Source organism: Mobula hypostoma, chromosome 8 (assembly GCF_963921235.1).
Source record: "Mobula hypostoma chromosome 8, sMobHyp1.1, whole genome shotgun sequence".
Lineage (NCBI taxonomy): Eukaryota > Metazoa > Chordata > Chondrichthyes > Myliobatiformes > Myliobatidae > Mobula > Mobula hypostoma.
The window spans coordinates 69,096,362-69,115,363 of record NC_086104.1 but is presented as its reverse complement, the minus strand read 5'-3'; the positions used below and the strand labels follow the sequence as shown (position 1 = coordinate 69,115,363).

The 19,002-nt window shown below is 41.2% G+C and overlaps 1 protein-coding gene across 2 annotated transcripts in view; it reads left to right on the top strand.

Annotated features, from left to right (window-relative positions):
• Positions 1 to 18,092, top strand: part of wdpcp (WD repeat containing planar cell polarity effector) — a 215,364-nt gene extending 197,272 nt beyond the window's left edge. For both annotated transcript variants that reach the window (XM_063055077.1, XM_063055078.1), the window contains exons 16-18: positions 14,982 to 15,082; positions 15,565 to 15,596; positions 16,495 to 18,092. In XM_063055077.1, the coding sequence (XP_062911147.1) occupies positions 14,982 to 15,082; positions 15,565 to 15,596; positions 16,495 to 16,545 (184 nt within the window). In that variant the 3' untranslated portion in view covers positions 16,546 to 18,092. The remainder of the gene's footprint in view (positions 1 to 14,981; positions 15,083 to 15,564; positions 15,597 to 16,494) is intronic.
• The last annotated feature ends 910 nt before the right edge of the window (positions 18,093 to 19,002 follow it).

Sequence of the window (19,002 nt, the reverse complement as noted above, 5' to 3'; positions counted from 1 at the left end):
AAGTTGCAGTGAAATCAAAGCGAAAAGTATCAAATACTGGTCTCAAGGTGTTGTACTTAAATGCACGCAACATAAGGAATAAGGTGGATGATCTTGTCGTATAGCTACAGATTGGCAGGTATGATATTGTGGCCATCACTGAGACCTGGCTAAAGGATGCATTTCTCTGGGAGCTGAACGTCCAAGGATACACGGTGTATCGGAAGGATAGGCAGGTAGGCAGAGGGGGTGGAGTGGCTTTATTGGTAAGAAATGATATGAAATCATTAGAAAGAGGTGATATAGGATCAGAAGGTGCAGAATCTTTATGGGTTGAGCTAAGAAATAGCAGGGGTAAAAGGACCCTGTTGGCAGTTATTTATAGGCCTCCAAACAGCTGCAGGGATGTGGACTACAAATTACAACTGGAAGTAGAAAAGGCTTGTCAGAAGGGCAGTGTTATGATAATTGTGGGGGATTTAACATGCGAGTAGATTGGGAAAATCAGGTCAGCACTGGATCTCCAGAGAGAGAATTTGTAGAATGTCTGCGAGATGGCTTTTTAGAACAGTTTGTTGTTGAGCCCACTAGGGGATCGGCTGTACTGGATTGGGTATTGTGTAATAAACCGGAGGTGATTAAAGAGATTGAGGTGAAGGAACCCTTAGGAGACAGTGATCATAACATGATTGAGTTATGTGAAATTTGAAAAAGAGAAGCCGAAATCTGATGTGTCAGCATTTCAGTGGAGTAAAGGAAATTACAGTGGCATGAGAGAGGAACTGGCCAAAGTTGACTGGAAAGGGACACTGATGGGAAAGACAGCAGAGCAACAGTGGCTGGAGTTTATGCGAGAAGTGAGGAAGGTGCAAGACAGATATATTCCAAAAAAGAAGAAATTTTCGAGTGGAAAAAGGATGCAACCATGGTTGACAAGAGAAGTCAAAGCCAAAGTTAAAGCAAAGGAGAAGGCATACAAGGAAGCAAAAATTAGTGGGAAGACAGAGGATTGGGAAGTTTTTAAAACCTTACAAAAGGAAACCAAGAAGGCCATTAAGAGGGAAAAGATTAATTATGAAAGGAAGCTAGCAAATAATATCAAAGAGGATACTAAAAGCTTTTTCAAGTATATAAAGAGTAAAAGACAGGTGAGAGTAGATATAGGACTGATAGAAAATGATGCTGGAGAAATTGTAATGGGAGATAAGGAGATGGCAGAGGAACTGAACGAGTATTTTGCATCAGTCTTCACTGAGGAAGACATCAGCAGTACACTGGACACTCAAGGGTGGCAGGGAAGAGAAGTGTGCGCAGTCACAATTACGACAGAGAAAGTACTCAGGAAGCTGAAGAGTCTAAAGGTAGATAAATCTCCTGGACCAGATGGAACGCACCCTCGTGTTCTGAAGGAAGTAGCTGTGGAGATTGCGGAGGCATTAGCGATGATCTTTCAAAAGTCGATAGATTCTGGCATGGTTCCGGAGGACTGGAAGATTGCAAATGTCACTCCACTATTTAAGAAGGGGGCAAAGAAGGAAAAAGGAAATTATAGGCCTGTTAGTTTGACATCGGTGGTTGGGAAGTTGTTGGAGTCGATTGTCAAGGATGAGGTTACAGAGTACCTGGAGGCATATGACAAGATAGGCAGAACTCAGCATAGATTCCTTAAAGGAAAATCCTGCCTGACAAACCAATTACAATTTTTTGAGGAAATTACCAGTAGGCTGGACAAGGGAGATGCAGTGGATGTTGTATATTTGGATTTTCAGAAGGCCTTTGACAAGGTGCCACACATGAGGCTACTTAACATGATAAGAGCCCATGGAATTACGGGAAGTTACATACGTGGATAGAGCATGGCTGATTGGCAGGAAACAGAGAGTGGGAATAAAGGGATCCTATTCTGGTTGGCTGCCGGTTACCAGTGGTGTTCCACAGGGATCAGTGTTGGGGCCGCTTCTTTTTACATTGTACATCAACGATTTGGATTATGGAATAGATGGCTTTGTGGCTAAGTTTGCTGACGATACGAAGATAGGTGGAGGGGCCGGTAGTGCTGAGGAAACGGAGAGTTCTGCAGAAAAATTTGGATAGATTGGAAGAATGGGCAGAGAAGTGGCAAATGAAGTACAATGTTGGAAAGTGTACGGTTATGCACTTTGGCAGAAAAAATAAATGGGCAGACTATTATTTAAATAGGGAAAGAATTCAAAGTTCTGAGATGCAACGGGACTTGGGAGTCCTCGTACAGGATACCCTTAAAGTTAACCTCCAGGTTGAGTCAGTAGTGAAGAAGGCGAATGCAATGTTGGCATTCATTTCTAGAGGAATAGAGTATAGGAGCAGGGAAGTGATGTTGAGGCTCTATAACGTGCTGGTGAGACCTCACTTGGAGTACTGTGGGCAGTTTTGGTCTCCTTATTTAAGAAAGGATGTGCTGACATTGGAGAGGGTAAAGAGAAGATTCACTGGAATGATTCTGGGAATGAGAGGGTTAACATATGAGGAACGTTTGTCCGCTCTTGGACTGTATTCCTTGGAGTTTAGAAGAATGAGGGGAGACCTCATAGAAACATTTAGAATGTTGAAAGGCATGGACAGAGTGGATGTGGCAAAGTTGTTTCCCATGATGGGGGAGTCTAGTACGAGAGGGCATGACTTAAGGATTGAAGGGCGCCCATTCAGAACAGAAATGCGAAGAAATTTTTTTTAGTCAGAGGGTGGTGAATCTATGGAATTTGTTGCCATGGGCAGCAGTGGAGGCCACGTCATTGGATGTATTTAAGGCAGAGATTGATAGGTATCTGAGTAGCCAGGGCATCAAAGGTTATGGTGAGAAGGCAGGGGAGTGGGACTAAATGGGAGAATGGATCAGCTCATGATAAAATGGTGGAGCAGACTCTGGTCCGAATGGCCGACTTCTGCTCCTTTGTCTTATGGTCTTGTCTTAAGCCATAGTTTTCCAAATACTCATAAGTCCTATCCCCAAGAATTCTCTCGAGTAACTTCCCTACCACTGACATGAGACTCTCCAGTCTACAGCTTCCAGAATTATTGCTGGTTCTCTTCTTGAATTATGGAACAGCATTAGCTACAGGCCAGTCCTCTGGGACTTCGCCTGTGGGTAAGAGGATAAGAAGATATGAAGATATTGGTCAAAGCCCCAGCAATCTCATATGTTGCCGCTCTCAGTAAGCTGGGGTATTTTCCATCAGGCCCTGGGGACATCCACCATAATGCTCTTTAAGAGTTAAAAGGTTGTTTCTCTGGACGAGGTGCCTTCAGATGAAGATTTTTGGATAGCCATTGAATGTGAATACTTGAAAAAAGGTGATTTTCTTCTTTCTTCTTGAAGTATGCACAACTTCAGTGTGTATCCATTTGGCTGAATAGCATTCAGATACAACTTCAGAGAAACAACCTTTTAACTCCTACTGAACAGACAAGAAAGAGGCTAACCCTACCATACATAAGGAATATTTCCAAAATGACAGCACGACTGCTGCAACCACACGGAATAACGGTAGTACACAAACCCAGCACAGCCACCAGAATGCTCATCTTGAGACTCAAAGATCCAACAGCCCACATGGAGAGAACAAATTTATTATACCAAATCCAATGTGGAGACTGCCCCAAACACTCAAACCAATCAGAACAAACAGTTGGACCAATATATACGCGAATAGTCAACAGAAACAACACTCAAATCTGCACTGATGGTGTCACCTCGACTGGTGACAAAATGTTTGTGACCTAACCTCCAGGCTCAGCGAACTACTGAATATACATTTATTGTGTATGCCCGCAAGAAAATCAATCTCAGAGTTGTATAGCGACATGTGTACTTTGATAATAAATCTATTTTGAACTTTTGTCAAAGGTCGCCTAAAAATCTAAGTACGCAATATCTACTGACTCGCTTTCATTTATCCTGCTTGTTATTTCCCTCAAAGAATTCCAACAGATTTGTTAGGCAAGATTTTCCCTGAAGGACATCATGCTGACTTTGACATATTTTATCATATTCCTCCAAGTACTCCTGAACTATCAACTCCAACATCCTTCTGACCACTGAGGTCAAGCTAACTGGCCTATAATTTCCTTTCTGCTGCCTTCTTCCCTTCTTGAAGAGTGGAGTGACATTTACAATATTCCAGTCCTCTGGAACCATGCCACAGTCTATTGATTCTTGAAAGATCATTACTAATGCCTCCACAATCTCTTCAGCTACCTCTTTCAGAACCCTGGGGTGTAGTCCATCTGTTCCAGGTGACACATCTACCTTCAGACCTTTCAGTTTCCCAAGCACCTTCTTCCTGGTAATAGCAAGTGCACTCACTTCTGGCCCCTGACATTCTCAACCTTCCAGCATACTGCTGGTCTTCCACAGTGGAGACTGATGCAAAATACTTATTCGGTTTGTCTGCCATTTCTTTGTCCTCCATTACTACCTCCCCAGTGTCATTTTCCAGTGGTCCAATATCTACTCTTGCCTTTTTTACTCTATATATCTGAACAGAACTTTTTGTATCCTCTTTGATATTATTGGCTAGCTTACCTTCATATTTCATCTATTCCACTTTTGGCTTTCTTTAAAAAAAGGTTTCCCAATCCTTTAACTTCTCAGTAATTTTTGCTCTATTATATGCCCTCACTTTTGCTTTTATGTTGGCTTTTACTTCCCTTGTCAGCCACGGTGGCATCATCCTACCTTTAGAATACTACTTCTTTGGAATGTATCTATCCTGTGCCTTCCAAATTGCTCCCAAAAACTCCAGCCATTGCTGCATTGCCATCATCCCTGCTAGTGTTCCTTCCCAATCAACTTTGGCCAACTCCTCGCTCATGCCTCTGTAAATTCTCTTTACTCCACTGTAATATTGATTACATCTGACTTTATCATCTCCCTCTCAAATTTCAGGGTGAATTCTATAATATTATGATCACTGCCTCCTAAGGATTTCCTTACCTTAAGTTCCCTAATATTTTGATTCATTACACTACACCCAGTCCAGAATTGACTTTCTCCTGCTGGGCTCAAACTCCCTTACCAAATCCAGTTCATTACATAACCCCAATTCAGAAAAGCTGATCTCCTTGTTGGCTCAACGACAAGCTGCTCTAAAAAGCAAAGGCAATCTCCAAATTCTCTCTCTTGGTATCCAGCACCAACCTGATTTTCCTGCTCCACCAGCATATTGGAAAAACCCCATGACTATCGTAACATTGCCCTTTTCACATGCCTTTTCTATCTCCCTCTGTAATTTGTACCTCACATCCTGGGAACTCTTTGGAAGCTAGTATACAAGTCCCATCAGGGCTTTTCACCCTTGCAGTTTCTTACCTCCACCCACAAAGTTTCTACAACTTCTGGTCCTATGTCACCTCATTCTGAGGATCTGATTTCATTTTTTATCAACAGGGCCACTGCCTAACTGCCATTTGGTTTAATACAATGTGTATCCTTGGGTGTCAAGCTCCTACTATAAATCTCTTCCAGCCACAACTCAGTGACGCCTACAATGTCACACCTGGCAATCCCTGTTCTACAAGATCATCCACCTTATTCCGTATACTGCATCAATGCAAATATAACGTCTTCAATCCTATATTTGTCACCCTTTTCAATCCTATTTTCCTTTTATCCTGCAACTCATCCCATTGACTGTAATTTTGCCCTATCATCTGCCTGTCCTTCCTGATAGTCTTACTACACACTGCCTCTGCTTGTAAACCAACAACCCTTTCACTCTGATTCCCATCCTCCTGCCAAATTAGTTTAGATCATCCCCAATAGCTCTAGGAAGCCTGCGCGCAAGGGTATCAGTTCCCTTTGGGTTCAGGTGCAACCCTTCCCTTTTGTACAGATACTTTCCCCAGAAGAGGTCCCAATGATCTGGAAATCTGAAACCCTGCACCAGTTCCTCAGCCACACATTAATCTGACAAATTATCTTATTCTTACCCTTACCTGGTACGTGGCACAGGCAGCATTCCAGAGACTGCTACCCTGGAGATCCTGCTTTTCAGCTTCCACCTAGCTCTCTAAATTCTCTCTTCAGGACCTTCTCATTTTTCCTACTTATGTAATTAGTGGCAATATGTACCAAGACTTTTGGCTGCTCAACCTCCCCCTTTAGTATTTCATAGAAAAAGAAGAAAGAAGTAGAAACTCATCAGAAACTTACCTTGCCCACGACTGTTCTCACCAAATCCTGATGAGCCAAAGCCTCCCCCTTCAACCCTGGTCACTCACACAATGGCCTCTCCAAAAATTTGGCTGCTTGTCCCAGCCTTATTTTTATTTGCCCTTGCTAATGAATCACAACTGTGCTGCTGAAAAAAACAAAATCCTACAAAAGCTTTTTTTTTAAATCTCTCTCCATGACCTGAATTAGGCCTCTATTGCCAATTTGACTGTATCGCTGAAAAAAAAATTACCTTTATCTCCATTCCTTCACTTTCTGCCCTGCTGATCTGGTTCCCATCCCCCTGCCAAATTAGCTCAAAACTTCCTGAGTAGTATTAGTAAACCTCCAGCCAGAATATTGATTTCCCTCCAGTTTAGGAGCAACCATCCCTCTTATAGAGGTTACCCTTGCCCCAAAAGAGATTCCAGTGATCCAAGAATCTGAAACTTTGGCCCCTGCCCTAATTCCTTTGCCACTCATTCATCTGTACTGTCATCTAATACCTACCCTGACTAGCACGTGGCACCAGGAGTAATCCAGAGATTACGATCTTGGAGCACTTCAGCCTCTTCCTTAACTCCCTATACTCATTGTGCAGGACCTCTTTCCCCTTTCTACCTATGTCATTGTTGCCAATATGTACTATAACCTCTGGCTGCTCACGCTCCCTCTTGAGAATAATTTGCAGCCACTCTGAGACATCCTAAACCTTAGCAGTTGGGAGGCAACACACCATCTCGGTGTCCCTTTCACAGCTACAGAGTCTCCTATCCATCCTCTACTATTATGTCTCCTATAACTATCGCTCTGGCAGACTTTACCCTTCACTGCCCAGCCTCAGAGATAGCCACAATGCCACTGGTCTGACTGCTGCTGTTGTGCCCTGATAGGTCATTCCCCCCAGCAGTTTCCAAAGGGATTTGCTTGTTGCTGAGGGGAAGGGCCACAGGGGTACTCTGTACTGACTGCTTACTCCCCTTACTTCTCCTGGTAGTCATCCATCTGATTTCTGAAGCCTGCACTCTGGCCATCTCAGTAAAAGTTTTATCTATGAGGCTTCAGCCTCCCAATGATCTTGAGGAGACCCAGCTCTATCTGCAGTTCCTTGCTCTGGTCAGAAGGGAGCTGAAGCTGGGTGCACTTCCCATTGATGCAGTCATCAGGGAGACTGTTAGATACCCTGAAATCCCAGAGTTTACAGGAGTATCATTCCACCACCTTAACTTACATCTTGCCTACACTGAATCAAGGACGGAGGATCTACCTGTACTTGCCTGTTCCTTTTCTCTGAAACTTTTGACTTATACACTCACCTAGGTCACTTACTTAGTCTTTTCTTGCTGAGCTTGTTATACCTTTGGCTCTAACTTCTCATGTCTGAGTTCTACAATGAAATAAATAGTTCCAAACAACTCTGCAACTTTAGCCTTTGCCTGTTGAGCCAAAGTCTCCCACTTTAATGCTGGCTCACTCTGCTTAAACCTAACTTCTTTTATTGGTCCTTGCTAAGTTACTAATAACCCAAGCAATCTCCTGCTCCTCAGAATGTCCCAACAGACCGCATTCGCTTTTAAAAACTTGCGCATGAAGTCCATGAGGAATTGTCCCCAACTTTCTTCACGATCTTCCGTTCCACTGAAAGTCCTGACAGACTTTCTTTAAACTGGCTGCTTCTCCTTTGTACTTCCTTTCTTCCAAAATCATTCAACTTAAGAGAATACTTTAAAGAGAGGGTGGACAGGATTAAGCTGGTTTAAACAGTTGAAAGGTCCGAACAGTTTGGCTGCCAAAAATCAGAATGCTGCCCACTGCTGAGTAATACAGCTGATCAAGATGCTACACCAAAGATAAACAGACTGAGAAGAAAACAATCCTTTCATTCTTGTTTCTCAGCCTAATCTAGTCTCAGATGAAGTGTCATTGTCTTTTCTATCCAGCCAATAAAGCTTATGGTGATGGAATAGCAGCAAAATTGAAGCTTTATTTGGCTGAGAGAAAGCTGATGAAGAGGACAATCACTTGACAATCAAAGAGCAGAAATTGCAGCAGCACGCCCTAAGCTGTAATGCATGGGAAGACTGAAGATAACAAAAAAATTGTCAGGGTTTTGACCAGATCTTTATCATGTGTCAGCAGGCAGCCAGTTCAAACAACGCTTGATATCATTCAAAATCCAGTTGTCTATTGTAGTTACAAATACTATGGACATCAACAAATATTAACAAGGAAATGCGAAAAAGGGCCACAGGTTAAAATGTTGGCAGGAACATGCAATTAATGTTATTAAGGCTGCTGCTGTGTTTGCAGTGAGATTGAATTGTGTCATTGATACTGTATATCAAATCCACAGAAGCTTTATGGGTTAATTTGTAAATTACTGCATCTTTGCATTAAGTTTATAGGACCAGGATACCATAATGATGTAGAGGCATTAATTCATATCCCATCAGTGCAGCTGAGGCATTTAAATTGTTAATTGAACAAATTTGAGATTGAAAATGAACAACAGATTTCACAAAACTGATTTGCTCATGTCCTTTCCTTGTCTGACCAAACATGGCTTGAGCTAATGCTGTGTGATTGCCCTCTGAAATGCTCAAATGAAAAATTCAGAGGTAGCTCATGAGGACAAATATATTACAAAAATCACACTTTCAGCTGATCTTCAAATATTTGAATAAGTCCTATATTAGTTCTTATTGAAGTCATCAGCAAAGAGTTAATGTCATGGGATGGTGTATTGGCAATGAGTCCTCAACATGAGTCCCTGTCCTTCATTTGTAACATAACAAAAATGGATGTGGTAACTTCCTGATTTCTGGCACTGCTGAATCACTACTAGTCAAGACTGAACGCCACTTGGAAGAAATATTGTGGACATGGAATGTTCTTGAGGGGGAAGGGGATGGGGTTGGCAGGTTGGAAACTAGCAAATCAGTGCACATCTCCAGGAACGGTTCGACCATAGCTGTCTCAAATGCTCACATACTGTGGCTACTGGACAATGTATGAGCAAGCAGTGTGAAGCATGAAACACCATATAGAAAAATCTAAATGAACTCCTCCACCACTCTACCTAAAACCTCTAGATCCATTAATACCAAGCTAGTGAACCAATCTAGACTCACAAGTATCTAAAAACAAGCCACCAACTTGTTGAACCTACATGCTTCAGCAAGTGGAAGCAGTAATCTTAAAACAATTCTCAAACCCAAAGGTCAGCTTAAAGCTCGATTGTACAGCCATATCCCACTGCTGAAGAGTGGTTAATAATGAAACAACTAGTTGAAGGAGGCTCCATGGCATCCTGGTTCTCAGTGATAACACCCAGGCAAGGACATATGAAAATACACACACACACTGGGAGGCAACTGTCCCCTCACCCTCTGTCATTTAATAAGATCACGGCTGATCTGATTGTAATAACTCTGTTGCCAACATCCAGAAAACATTTCATCCCCTTGCATATTAACTATCCTGACAAAAAGCCTGAAGCAAAAGCAGCTTTCAGTCACAAGTGTCAAGTGGATATTCCTTCTTGGCCTACACCCTAACCCACCAGTCATCATACCCACCGGTCTTCATTTAGTACAATCCACTCTAATGTTGTCACAAATCAGCCAAGTACAATGACATTGTAAAGCCAATGGATACCAAATAAAGCATGAACATAGAGCTGACTACTAGTGCTCCAGAACTACCCTGCCTCTATCAAACTGTTCCAGCACAGCGACAATATTGATATTTAGCTGAGAATAGAAAATTGCCCAGATATTCTACTACAAAAGAGTTGGGCTGATCCAAATGAGTCAAGGAAAGCGACAAAAAAGCACAATGCTCTCAGCAATAACACACTCATTAGTACAGCACACACAAAATGCTGGAGGAACTCAGCAGGCATCTATGGAAAAAAGTACAGTCAACGTTTCTGGCCGAAATCCTTCTGCAGGACTGGTGAGAAAAGCTAGGGAGTAGATTTAAAAGGTGGGGGGACGGGATAGAGAAACACAAGGTGAGAGGTGAATGGGGGGAGGATGTAGTAAAGAACTGGGAAGTTGATTGGTGAAAGAGACAGAAGGCTATGGAAGAAAGGGGGAGGAGCACCAGAAGGGGGTGATGGGTGGGCAAGGAGATAAGGTGAGAGAGGGAAATGGTGAAGGAGGGGAGTTGGGAGGGCATTACCGGATGTTTGAGAAATCGATGTTCATGCCATCAGGTTGGAGGCTACCCAAACAGGATACAAGGTGTTGTTCCTCCAACCTAAGTGTGGCCTCATCATGACAGTAGAGGAGGCCATGGATGGACATATTGGAATGGGAATGGGAAGTGGTATTAAAATGGGTGGCCACTGGGAGATCTGGTGGACGGAGCGTAGGTGCTCAGTGAAGCCGTGTCTGACCGATGTACAGGAGGCCACAGTGGGAGCACCGGACACAGTAGATGACCCAACAGACTCACAGATGAAGTGTCACCTCATCTGGAAGGACTGTTTAGGGCCTTGAATGGTAGTGAGGGAGGAGGTGTAGGAGCAGGTGTAGCCCTTGCAAGGATGAGTGCCAGGAGGGAGATCAGCAGGGAGCGACAAATGAACAAGGGAGTCACGTAGGGAGCGATCCCTGAGGGAAGTAGAAAGTGGGGGGGAGGGAAAGATGTGTGCTTGGTGGTGGAATCCTGTTGGAGGTGGCAGAAGTTTTAGAGAATTATGTGCTGGATGCAGAAGCTGGTGGATTGGTAGGTGAGGACAAGAGGAACCCTATCCTTGGTAGGGTGGCAGGAGGATAGGGTAAGAGGACACAGAGGCTGGCAGGGTGGTAGGTGAGGATGATGTGGAGGCTGGTGAGGTGATACGTGAGGACAAGAGGAATCCTATCCCTGGTAGGGTGCTGGGAGGATGGGGTAAGAGGATGTGGAGGCTGGTGGGGTGGTAGTGCTTCAGTTGCACCTCACCATAAATAAATGACTGCCGACATTATTACAGTTTTGGTACAGATATACTAAGAGGTAAGGTTGTGGGGGACTACTCTCAACTTCAGGGCAGGGTAAGTAAATGGAGCAGCAACAAGCTGTTCAGCATCAGCTATTCCATACGATTGAAGCTTATGTGGTCTTGCTCTCAGTTCTGCTCGCCAGCCTGCTGTCCAGACTCTTTGATAAACCAAAAACCTTCTCCCTCGGTCTGAATATAGTTAACGATACAGCTGGCATAAGAATTCCAAACACTCATTACCATCAAAGAGAAAATGCCTATTATCGCTGTCTAATGGATAACTCTGTTTTTGAAGCTATGCCTCCTCCCTCAATCTCATGAGGGGAAACAACTTAGCATAATTTTCACCCCACCCCCACAACTCCAGAATCCCATGCTCTCTCATTATTCTCAATTAAAATTTCCATTACCTTTCCCCATTAGACAACTCCCCCACGTCAGTAATCAAACGGATCTGAGCTGGCTCCAATACCATCATCTTTCAACTTAAAATAGATAGACCAAAATTACCAATGATTGATATCACTGAACTAGGGAAACCTCCTGAAACTGAAGCGAGAAGGGATGAAATTCTTCATCGGCTATGTCAGATATACAGTTCCTTTTCTGAGCTGCCTCATCAATGAATACTCACTCATGCTAACTCAGATGGGGATTTTCCTTCATACTGGCATAATATTCCATTCCATTCATAGTGCCACAGGTAATGAAGCAGTTTGTATTCAAATACAATACAACCTGAACAATAGTCGGGCTTGGGCCACTCAATGGCTCCTACTATTTGTCCCTCACAGACCATATAACAATTACAGCATGGAAACAGGCCATCTCAGCCCTTCTAGTCCATGCTGAACTCTTACTCTCACCTAGTCCCACTGACCTGCACTCAGCCCATAACCCTCCATTCCTTTCCTGTCCATATAGCTATCCAATTTAACTTTAAATAACAACATTGAACCTGCCTCAACCACTTCTGCTGGAAGCTCATTCCACACAGCCATCACTTTGAGTAAAGTTCCCCCTCATGTTACCCCTAAACTTTTGCCCTTTAGCTCTCAACTCATGTCCTCTTGTTTGAATCTCCCCCACTCTCAATAGAAAAAGCCTATCCACGTCAACTCTATCCCCCTCATAATTTTAAATACGTCTATCAAGTCCCCTCTCAACCTTCTACGCTCCAAAGAATAAAGACCCAACTTGTTCAACCTTTCTCTGTAACTCAGGTGATGAAACCCAGGTAACATTCTAGTAAATCTTCTCTGTACTCTCTCAATTTTGTTGACATCTTTCCTGTAATTCGGTGACCAGAACTATACACAATACTCCAAATTTGGCCTTACCAATGCTTTGTACAATTTCAACATTACATCCCAACTCCTATACTCAATGCTCTGATTTATAAAGGTCAGCATACCAAAAGCTTTCTTCACCACCCTATCCACATGAGATTCCACCTTCAGGGAACTATGCACCATTATTCCTAAATCCCTCTGTTCTACTGCATTCTTCAATGCCCTACCATTTACCATGTATGTTCTATTTTGATTAGTCCTACCAAAATGTAGCACCTCACATTTATCAGCATTAAATTCCAACTGCCATCTTGCAGCCCACTCTTTTAACTGGCCTAAATCTTTCTGCAAGCTTTGAAAACCTACTTCCTTATCCACAACTCCACCTATCTTAGTATCATCTACATACTTACTCATCCAATTTACCACCCCATCATCCAGATCATTAATATATATGACAAACAACATTGGACCCAGTGGCACACCATTAGTCACCGGCCTCCAATCTGACAAACAGTTATCCACCACTACTCTCTGGCATCTCCCATCCAGCCACTACTGAATCCATTTTACTACTTCAATATTAATACTTAACGATTGAACCTTCCTAACTAACCTTCCATGTGGAACCTTGTCAAAGGCCTTACTGAAGTCCATATAGGCAACATCCACCGCTTTACCCTTGTCAACTTTCCTACTAACCTCTTCAAAAAATTCAATAAGATTTGTCAAACATGACTTTCCACTCACAAATCCATGTTGACTGTTCCTAATCAGACCCTGTCTATCCAGATAATTATATATACCATCTCTAAGAATACTTTCCATCAATTTACCCACCACTGACATCAAACTCACAGGCCAATAATTGCTAGGTTTACTCTTAGAACCCTTTTTAAACAATGGAACAACATGAGCAATATTTCTGTCAGAGCCCCTGCTATTTCCACACTAACCTCCCTCAAGGTCCTAGGGAATATCCTGTCAGGACCCGGAGACTTATCCACTTTTATATTCCTTAGAAGCGCCAGTACTTCCTCTTCTTTAATCATTATAGTTTCCATAAGTACCCTACTTGTTTCCCTTACCTTACACAATTCAACATCTTTCTCCTTAGTGAATACCGAAGAAAAGAAATTGTTCAAAATCTCCCCCATTCTTTTGGCTCTGCACATAGCCGTCCACTCTGATTCTCTAAGGGACTAATTTTATCCCTCACTATCCTTTTGCTATTAATATAACTGTAGAAACCCTTGCGATTTATTTTCACCTTACTTGCCAAAGCAACCTCATATTTTCTTTTAGCTTTTCTAATGATACTGAGAACCCAGAACAAGAAAGTCTCATGTTACAGTATCATTACCATATTCCCCAGTATTCTGGAGGACATCACTGCTGCGTTGTTTACCAGCTACAAAATGCACTGCAGCAACTCTTTGATAGTACTTCGCAGACTTATGAATAGTAACACTCAAAAGGACAAGGGTGGTAGATACATCACCTTCAATACATCAGTCTGAGGGGGATGATGATGGTCCCTTAACATTGCCGGGGTGAACTCCCCACCCAAGCTGGAACATAGAATATAACAGCACAGTACAGGGCCTTCCACCCACACTGTTGTGCTGACTCTAAAATTAATCTAACCCTTCCCTCCTACATAGCCCTCCATTTTTTCTATCAGCCATTTGCCTAAATACTTCTTAAATATCTGCCTCTACCACTACCCCTGGCAGGGTGTTCCATGAACCCATCATTTTCTGTGTAAAAAAAAAACTTACCACTGACCTCCCCACTATACTTTCCTCCAATCACCTTAAAATTATGCCCCTCATATTAGCCATTTCCAACCTGGAAAAAAAATCTATCTGCTTGATATATGCTCATCATCTTATACACCTCTAACTAGTCACATCCCATTCTTCTTCATACCAATGAGAAAGGTCCTAGTTCACTCAACCTATCCTCATAAGACATGCTTTCTAATCCAAGCAACATCCTGGTAAAACTTCTCTGCAACCTCTATAAAGCTTCCGCATCCTCTCTATAATGAGGCGACTGGAACTGAACACAATGGTCCAAAAGTGATCCAATCAGGGTTTCATAAAGCTGCACCACTACCTCGCGGTTCTTGAACTCAATCTATTATGATCTCTCAGTACAATTAGAGATAGGGAATAAATGTCAGCAACACAATCACATACGCTGAAATGGGAAAAAAAATTGGTCTAGATCTCGGAAGATAATAGTAGTTCCACAATTAATAGCCATTGAGTGGGAATGCATAAGTCTCGACCTCATTAGCTTACTCTTCACTGCCAATTCCCCAATGTACTCCTGCATAGGATTACTCATGGCAGAACACAGAACTGCAGCACTAATCGGTGAGGAACCTGTCCAAAAACAAGTACCAGGTTGGATATATTGTAGAACTAGTACTTCCAGTTATTTGAAATGGTGATGTATCAGAGAGCTGATGTAAACAAATAATATCAATTTAAGTGTTAACTTATTGTTTTCTCCTGATCAGGCCTTCGTGCCATAACTTGCGGGGCGATACAGAGAGTGAACTTGAATTCAACACCTATGGTTCAGGCTTGATAGGTGACCCATCAGCCTGGATCCAGGCAGGTAAAAGACATCAACTGTATAAAAATGTGCAATAAAAGATTTACGCAATAAAATGTGCAATAAAACAATTATGGCACATGCCTGAAGACTTTAAGGTAGATGTTTGAAAGAAGCAAAATAGTATTTGGAAAACTTGCTACTTGGAAAATAAACTCTAAGAAATGCTCACAGGTATTAGGAATATATTTAAAACCTCAAAATTTAGTTAGGATTTAATCTTTTAAAATTGTCCTCAGAGCTTTTAGCTCCTCTGACATTTTATAATGTAATTTTACTGATCATAATTAAAAGTAACAGCAACATTGTATACTTCTTCATCAATTTTCATTGCTAATGTAACTTAATATTAATTTGCCTTTTATTCAAAATAATGCACACTTTAAATATTTGCATGTTCTAAACTTCATGAATGTCATTCATTATGCATCAACTATCTAAAATGGTATTGGATAAGGAAAATAATATATTACGTATTTTTTAAGGTAACACTTTTGAAGAAGGAGGAGAACCGCAGGTGAGATGTTTAAATATCTGCAAATGCAATGAAATAATTTAACATTAAGCTACAAAAGTTCACAGCAGAGCTCACTGTTTGGTTAGAGGTGGGTCTTAGCTGGGATGACCTGGTGGAGGTGGTAATTGGTGGGGAGGTGGTGTTATTAGGAGCGCAGGGAGAAATCACAATCTGGACACTGGAATCTTGTACCAGTTTTATTTTTCAGTGGAGTAAAACACCATAATGACCTTTTGCTCATTATTTTCCTTCACTCTCAAAATTTTACCAGACATTTTTTGACACCAGTCAACTTGTGACCCTGAAGCAATTTCTACAATGGGAGAACGCATGGTGCCACTCTATCACAAATTAATGTTCAAGTATCATTGTATTTAAATTCTGCCACATTCCCTTTGACAGTAAGCTGCTATGGGTGCTAATTGATACGAAGTGGGAGTTCATTCTTGATCTGATTCTGTCTCAAAAGCCCACATGCTGGTGCAAAACCAGAGTTTTCAAATGGTTGGTTAAAAATTCCCCAAGTTGTGTGAAAGTGGCCCCAACAAATATAGAAAACTGTCGGTGCTCTCAACAACACACACAAAATGCTGGAGGAACTCAACAGGCTAGGCAGTGTCTATGGGAAAAAAGTGCTCTCAGCATTCATCTAAACTTACACAGGCAAACTTCAAAGTATGTACAAGAATGTTGAAACTAATGCAAGGCCAGTATGTAAATGCTAATAGCTGTTATACAGTAACAATCTCCAAGATAATTAAAGACATTTGAAACCTTACAACTGTCTTTATTAGATTATATGCAAAAGAGGAATATAGGTATTATTTTTGCACAACACAAACCAATTTATACCTGTTAGTATTCCTCATGTTTATTAAAACTTGATCTTTTTCTACAGAAACTTGGAAAGAGCAGCACTCTGAAAGTGGTACACTTCGGTTTGGTGTAAAATGATATGAAAGAATTACCAATCATTGGATGAAGATGGATGCTTTAATTATGTTGGTCTAATTACAAATGTATTTGCATTATAACAATTATCAAGGAACAGACAAATGAAGAATTTATTTCTATAGTCCCAAAGAATAAAACAAGCAACTTTAATCTTTCAAAAATATAATGTTCCATTACAGCTCCCAAAATAGCAGAAATACCCCTCATATCTCCTGTCCCTCACCATACCCTCTCTTTCTACCTTTACATTATTGAAGATTCAAGATTGGCTAATATAATTTCTTGTACACAAGTGCAAAGGAGAATAAAATATTTATTTATCTAGCTCCGCCTCCTGACTTTATCCTGTGCCCATACCCATCTTGGCTACACAGCTCTTTTGCCTAACTCACTCATACATCTCTCATAACACCCCTTTTCCATTTCTAACAGTGCATTAATTTCTCACCTCCCCACATTCCCTCTACAGCTTGCATTACTCCATATTTCCCACAACATGGACTTGTCCCATTATCTTACTTTACCTATAAAAACCTTCCAAACAGTTTCAACCCACTACCACTGTTGCAGGCCCTGGAGGGAGAATTCCTCCTTAGCCTTCACCTTGCTTCACATTTCCCTCCTTCCTCTCCCTGATACCTCACTTTACACATCCTACACAACATTTCCTTGTTCCTTTACCCTTGCATAAATGGCAAGGAATATTACCAAGATTGTTGATCACCAGTGGTGGGGTAAAAGGGAATGGGGAATGTCAGACAGCTAGAGGAGGGATCATAGACTAGAAGCAAGTCCAGAGAGGATTAGAATTTATAAGGTGAGGTTTGTAGAGTGAGAGAATTGTGCAGGATGCAAAGGTGTGTTGGCCCTCTATATCTGTGCAAAGCACCCATTTGCACTAATCCTATTTTAAGCTTCCCTTATTTCCATCAGATTCCAGACTCACTGATACACACTAGGGGCAATTGACAGTGGCAAATTTAAATACCAACTTTGTGTCATTAGGATATAGGAGGAAATTGGAGTAACACAGTGACAGTGAGAACTTAAGAATTCTGCACTAACAATCCCAGGGGTCAGCATTGAACCAGTAAACTGGAGCTCTGAGGAAGCAACTCTAGTAGCTGCTCTCCAACATCAAAGGTTAAACTAATATTAAAAGTTATTATAACAATGCATTTACTATGTGGCCATATTAAATGAAAGGCAAAGTATTTTATTTAACATATATTATTCTATTCTTGTTTAATTGTGTAATTCAACCCATTTTTATTATATGATTAATTTCAAATTGCTTGGCAACCCAAAGACATTATTTTAAATATTTTATACTGTTATTTGGAATTGAGTACAGACATGGAAATACCAGTGGTCTTATGATCTTTCATTTAAACTAAGGTCATTTTGAAAATTATCCCTTTTCTCATTAAATTTTTGGGATAGTCAAGAAAGTTTGTGGTTATTATATTGACTTTGTATACAACACATGATTTTATCTCCGAGAACTACTTTTGTCCATTTCACTCATGGCTTCTGTTGAAGCTGATGATGGCCTGCATGAGGGATTAATCTAGCATCAATCAGTGGTGTATAATCCTTCACGCATGGTATTTTTCTTTGCTTTGTACGTTAAGAGGATTAACGTTTAGAATGCATAAATTGATGGTAAAAATTTACATGATCAAGATTGCTTCATTTCTTATGTTCATTGAGCCCCTATTAAAAATTTCTACACAACTAAAAATATTTATACATCATTTGTTGTTAAAATCCAAATATCCTTACTTTTGAAATTGGCTATTTTGGAAATACTTGTCTAGTAATAAATCTCTGTGTGTGATGCTATCAAATGTTTGATAGTGTTACACTGATATTTTTAATTTATCTCAATGCAATGGAGTGACAAAATAATTTTGTAAAATCTACCGGCAGATCTGAATATAGTGCACCTGGTGCAGTACAACGGTTTGCAAGTAATATTGCAAACTAAATGTGATAAACAAAGTATCTTAACAACCTATCTCAACCAGCTTCTCTTCCTTACTGCTCATTATCAGCAGGTTCCTTCTCAAAACAGTGTTCATTTTCCATCCGTTAAAATATGACCAGGTTTTGATATCAGGTTCCTACACTGAACAGGGTCTCACCTTTTTTGGTGGCTTTCATCTTGGGGCCATGTGAGCTCACTGGAAACTTAGGGTAATAGAATAATACAGCTGAGAAACAACCCTTTGGTTTTGGCCCATCAGGTCTATGCCAACTATCATGCCTATCTACACTAATTCTACTTACCTGTATTAATTCTCCTACTCTCTGTGCTTTACACATTCAAGTACATGTCAAGATGCCTCTTAAATGTGTTACTGTTCTTGCCTCCACCACCTCTGCTGGCTGCTTCTTTCATATACCAATTCCTCACTGTGAAAACTTAACACCTCACATCTCCTTTAAA